This window comes from Mustela erminea, chromosome 8 (genome assembly GCF_009829155.1).
Source record: "Mustela erminea isolate mMusErm1 chromosome 8, mMusErm1.Pri, whole genome shotgun sequence".
In the NCBI taxonomy this organism is placed as follows: Eukaryota; Metazoa; Chordata; class Mammalia; order Carnivora; family Mustelidae; genus Mustela; species Mustela erminea.
The window spans coordinates 46892969-46898142 of record NC_045621.1 but is presented as its reverse complement, the minus strand read 5'-3'; the positions used below and the strand labels follow the sequence as shown (position 1 = coordinate 46898142).

Sequence of the window (5174 nt, the reverse complement as noted above, 5' to 3'; positions counted from 1 at the left end):
GCCCGGGGGCCACCCTCTGCTCAGCCTCCAGCTCCCTGTCCACCTACTGGGCTCCCCGGGAGCAGTATCTCAGCAGAAGAAATCTGTTGGCCACCATAACACCAGCCAGCAGGCAGCGAGCTCAGCGGACTCCACAGTCCTGGACTGAGGGCCGAGGCTTGCGCGTCTGCCAGTAACTGTGTTCCAGGAGCCAAATTATGTCTCCAGGGCCTGCAGCCAGATGGGAGGCCGCTTGTCCTTCCTGGCAACTGGACTGGCGCCAGGTGCCACGTCACGAAGGCCATATAAGAGTGAGCGAGTTCCGGAGAGACGCTCAGAGGACGCCCACCCCGGGGGAGACACCCTCAGGACACCCAGAGATTTGGCTGGGGAACCCCTGAAACGTAAGCTCTGTCCTGTTTGCCAGAGGACACTAACCTTGTGGGAGATGGGCTGAGGGTTGGGGGCCCCATCAATGAGAAAAACAGAGGGGAGCTGGGGCTCACACAAGAACTGGAGACTTTCCAGGCATATTTCTGGGGCGACACCCCAGGTGCAGACGCGGCTGGGTGTACAGTGCTCTCGCGTCTGGCTCTGGGCCCTGCTGGAGTGCTCCCTCTGCCCACTTTCTGGTTTTCCCTTTGTCTGTGGGCTGGTCGTCTCCACCGCAGAAGGGTTTGTAGGTCTAGCCTCCGGGGAACCCACCGAGGAGAGCAGCCAGGTCTCAGCCTCAAAGCCTTGACTTGCCACACAGGAAGTCGATGCCAGCCCCTGGTTTCTCTGAGGACTTCCACCCAGACCCCTGAGGAAAACCGAAGTTCCCTGTGGGCCGCGGGGGGTGGGTGCGGTCTCAGGCCATGTGTCCAGCTCTCAACCAGCCAACACGCGCACTCCTTCACCCACCGGCACACTGACTTTGTGCTGGTGGACATGGCTGATGGCAGCCCTTTGCAGGAAACTGCCACATTGGCTCCACGTGCCCTCACAGGGGACCTGGGAGCCGGAGCCCGAGAGGATCCATCGTAAGGGACATATTAGGCAACCTGCCCAGACCCTTCCCTCTCCAATAGTGGAACTGAACTTTTTAGCATGTTCTGGCCCATTCGACTCCCCAGCCAGGAGTATTTCAGATCAAGGGTAAGTGACCATCGGGAAACTGAGTGAAGGTGACCCCAGGGGCAGTGCTGGTGACAGGGTTGGCCCAAAATCAAAGCCCAGAACTAAGTCTGCCAGGCGACCAGTGCTGGTGGGCTTGTCGGCGACCAGTCAGCTCAGCACAGATGGGCCACGGTTCCACGGCCACGGCTCCACAGCCACCTTTCTCAGAGACTGGAGTACTTTGAGGACTGAGCAAGACGCAGGAGACACAGACCCAGAAGCTGGCCTCCTGGGGACCCCTGCACTTCTCCTGGGACCCTGCCCTCCCTTCAAAGCTTGCATCTGCTGGCAGAGCCCCCCGCCCCTCCTCCCACCCCCCCTGCCCTCCTTCTCCCAGCACGCCTTCCTTGCAGGGGTGAGCATCGCCTCGCATCCCCATCAAGATGGGCTTCCTCTTCTCCTTTGTCTAACTCCGTCCGTGTGTTTGTCCAGCGCCGTCTGACGGGAAGTAATTTGGCATGAAAAGCTCTACATTCCTGGCTGGGTCTGACCCTCCCTCGGGCATCTCTGTTGAGTCTTACACACGTGAAACAGGATGAAACCGAGAGCCCCGTGGTGTGGCAGACGCCACTGTTCTCGCAGTCAGACGTCTGGGGCGGCATCGGCCGTGCTGGGACCCTGGGGCCAGGCCAGCCCCAGAGGCAGGCGGGCCCTGAATGCTGCTGCTAGGCATGCCCGCAAGTTACCCCTCTGACAGATTCATTGTGGGGGGTCCCCACAGGGGTGTCTGAGAACCCCTGAGAGCCCAGTGAGCCTATGGGGCCGTGCCCTGGCTCTGGGATCCTAGTAAGTCCCAAGACAGAACCCTCCAGAAGACCCTTGGGGTGTGAGAATGCCATGTGGGGGCAGCGGGCGTCCGAGCTCGGCAGCGTGTCACACGGCCTGCAGCTAGAAGTTTAACTACCAATTCACTGCAGGCCAGACTACATGCCACCCTCTCCTTCTGGACTCCTTAGTTTTTGCCAAAAGGAAGATCTCTGTACTTACTTCTAACCTACACTATTCAGTGCTATTTCTCTGCATGACCAGCAATGGCTTGTGGGGCTTCTCTTGGGGCCTTGAGGCCCAGGAGGGGAGCTCAGACCTCTGTCAGTCACCAACGGGGCTACAGCACAATGCTGGGGCTCTGCCGCCAAGACCCTGGAGGCCTCCACTCGCCCCACTTATCCACACTGCTCCCGCGTCCCCCCTTCCCTGGCGCACAGCAGACAACCACCACTGTCCCCAGACCGTGCCAAAGGACCCTGTCTGGGAAACAGATGTGCACCAGCTGGATTCTGCCGTGGCTGTTTCAGAGCCTTCCTCTGCATGGCCTCAGCGCCCGGCTCAGTCCCCCGGCATTCCAGACGATACCCACCCTGGCTGGAGCCCTGAGGCCACTCTCCCAAAACCACAAACAAAACTAGACCCTTTCTTAAGTTTGGAGAAGCCCAAAGGTCCCAAACGGCGTTTGCTCTCAGCTGCTGCTTGCATTCGTGCGGAAACCATTCAGAAGGCAGCGGGGCAGAGCGTCTGCTGCCCACAGCCGTGTGCTCCTGAGCCTGCCTTCCTGACACCCCGGCCCCAGGGTGCTCCCAGAAACACAGGGGGGCATCCGGTGTGTAGGGCTGAGCCCCGCCACAGTTGTTAACACGCTGGTTCCCTGCGATGTCCAACCACGCGGCACAAATGCTAAGTCCTGTCAACTCTCCCTTTTCCAGAGAATGAGTGACAGCCACGCTCTGAAGCACCCAGGAAGGGTGGCTTTCGATGCTGGTGTGATAAAGACGTTTTGGGAGGAAAAAATCAAGCTGCACACAAGACAACTTCAGAGCGAGGCCATGAGGACCCGCAGGAGTGCCCTGGACAGGTAAGCTCACCGAGCAGCAAGGCTTGGGCTCCACGAACGGGAGCCCCCACAGGGGGGCACACACCCCCCCCACAACTGGGGCCATAGCCACCTGGCCACCAGTGCTGCCCCCAGGCCAGCTGTCACAGCGGGAGGGGTCACTGGTGTCACTGCAGGAAGGACTGGAACTGCAAAACCACACCCACAACAACAGGGCCTGCAACTACCACCAGGTCCGCAGGTGCAAGAGACAGCACCCACCCATCCACCCCCACCCAGCACCACCTCCCTCCATCCACCACCCCTCCATCCCTCACCCTATCCCTCCATCCCAGCCCCATTCTCCTATCCCACACCCCACCCCCATGGCTCACACCATTCCACATTTCCCTATCCCCCCCCTCCTGAAGGCCTTGTGGGAAGTTGTCAGAGAACCTGTGTCTGGTTAGGCTGGTTTTCTGACAGGCACTCCCCGAGGGCAGGATAAGTTCATCATACTCCTTCCCACACATTAGCAGATCCAAAGCCCCCTTTCATCCCTGGGATGGAGGCCAGGGGCCTGTGGGTGCTGAAGAGGTTCTCCCGGGTGACCGTGAGCAGACTGAGGAGTGCCTGGTCTCAGGGACAGCTAAGAGGGCAGATTAGCACATAATTCGCACCTAGACAAGGGCTCAAATGGACAGATATTCCAAAGTGGTCACAGCTTTCATCCCCAAATAGCACCAGCAGCTGCTATCCGGGAGTCCAGTTGGAAAGAGGGTACCTGGCAGCCGCGATGGGACCGGACTTGGTGCTGACCTTACCAGAGTCCTGGTTGCTGGGCGGGCCACCCACCCTGTCATCCAGGACATCTCCCCTGTTAGGCGCGGTATGGGAAGCCATGGTGCCATCCCCCTAACCTCTCAGGGTGGGGGTCCCAGCACAGAGCCCAAATGTAGGAAGAGGGGACCTCCACTACGGCCCCCTGCTCCCCGCTGTGGTCCCCACATCCTCATCCTCATGTCCTACACATGCCATCGGGCCCTGGAAACTTCTGGGTCTTCTGCCCACGGTACAGGCCCCAGGGATGGGCTCTGGGGCAGACAGCAAGAGTGTGGTCAGCGATGGCCGAGTTAGTCACCAAGGGTCTGGGCCGCTCAAGGACTGTGGAGGGTGACATTCTGCAGGGACATATGGCTGCTAATGAGGGCACAGACCACAGCCAGAAGGACTGTGCCCCGTCCCCCAGACAGTGGCAGCTCCTCACAGCACCCACAGGCCCCCAGAAGCCAGGGGCTCGGTGAAGGGGGCAAGGGGCCTTCCCATGTGGGGATAGCCAGGCCATTCCCACCCGGGTCACCCCTGTGCATCCTGTTGTGGTCACTTTCCCAGGCAGGGGCGCCAGGCAGGCGGGCAGCACAGGGAAAGGAGAGCACTCCAACAGGGGTGCCAGTGAAGGAGTTCAGTTCTCCGGGCCTCAGAAGTTTCCAGAAGCTGCTTCTTGGGCAAAGCACTTCCCCTCTTCAGGCTAGAGACCCGAGTGATGTCCTCCATGTGGCCCCCTGGACGGGACTGGCCAAGCCCTGGAAGACTGGCTGCAGGGCTCTCTGGGACCCCACAAGGTCACAGCCGCTGGCAGCCTGGGGGCTGCTGGGCTGTGTTAGAACATGTGCTCAGGTGCCGACAGAGGCCTGGCTGCCACCCGGCCCTAAAACAGTGACTCACAGGCTGAAATTATCACTGTCCCAGGCTCCGCGGCGAGTGGGCTCGGATGCTGGAGGGGAGGAACAAGGCGCTGCAGGGCCCCCCCGGAGGTGGCCACCCAGCCTTCCCTGCTGGGCACTGAGCCCTTTCCCACGCAGGACACCGCTGCCACCTGAGGCCTGCAGACTTGCCCTGCCCGGGGTCCAAAGGCACCCGAGGCTCAGTGCAGAGGTTCGGAGCAGAACAACCACCAGGACCAGAGCCGCTGAGAAGCTCATTGGGCACATGCCCAATAAAACCTAAGATACTGCATTACATGTTTCCTGCAAAATTTCATTCCTATCGTTAAGGCTTCCCCACATTAGAAGATTTCCATGATGTCGCTGACCTGGGACAAACCCCGGAGGAAGTTGGAGCCTGAGGGGGACAAGTCGGTGCCCCCATCTTCTCTGGCCTGCGACTTAAACACGTCTGTCCTCCCTCTGATCAAAATATGCACGTTAATCCCCACCCTGGGATACCGTCC

General features: G+C 60.2%; 1 protein-coding gene across 2 annotated transcripts; it reads left to right on the top strand.

Annotated features, from left to right (window-relative positions):
- The first annotated feature begins 267 nt into the window (after positions 1-267).
- On the top strand, positions 268-4958 carry LOC116597700 (protein FAM240C-like). 2 transcript variants are annotated; one of them, XM_032355773.1, is made up of 4 exons: positions 268-383; positions 934-1116; positions 2838-2986; positions 4694-4958. In XM_032355773.1, the coding sequence occupies exons 2-4, from the start codon at positions 1069-1071 to the stop codon at positions 4788-4790; spliced, it is 294 nt and encodes a 97-aa protein (XP_032211664.1). In that variant the 5' UTR covers positions 268-383; positions 934-1068; the 3' UTR covers positions 4791-4958. The 2 variants fall into 2 exon arrangements, 1 of the variants encoding a protein (XP_032211664.1); XR_004288747.1 differs by lacking the exon at positions 934-1116 and having other exon boundaries at positions 273-383.
- The last annotated feature ends 216 nt before the right edge of the window (positions 4959-5174 follow it).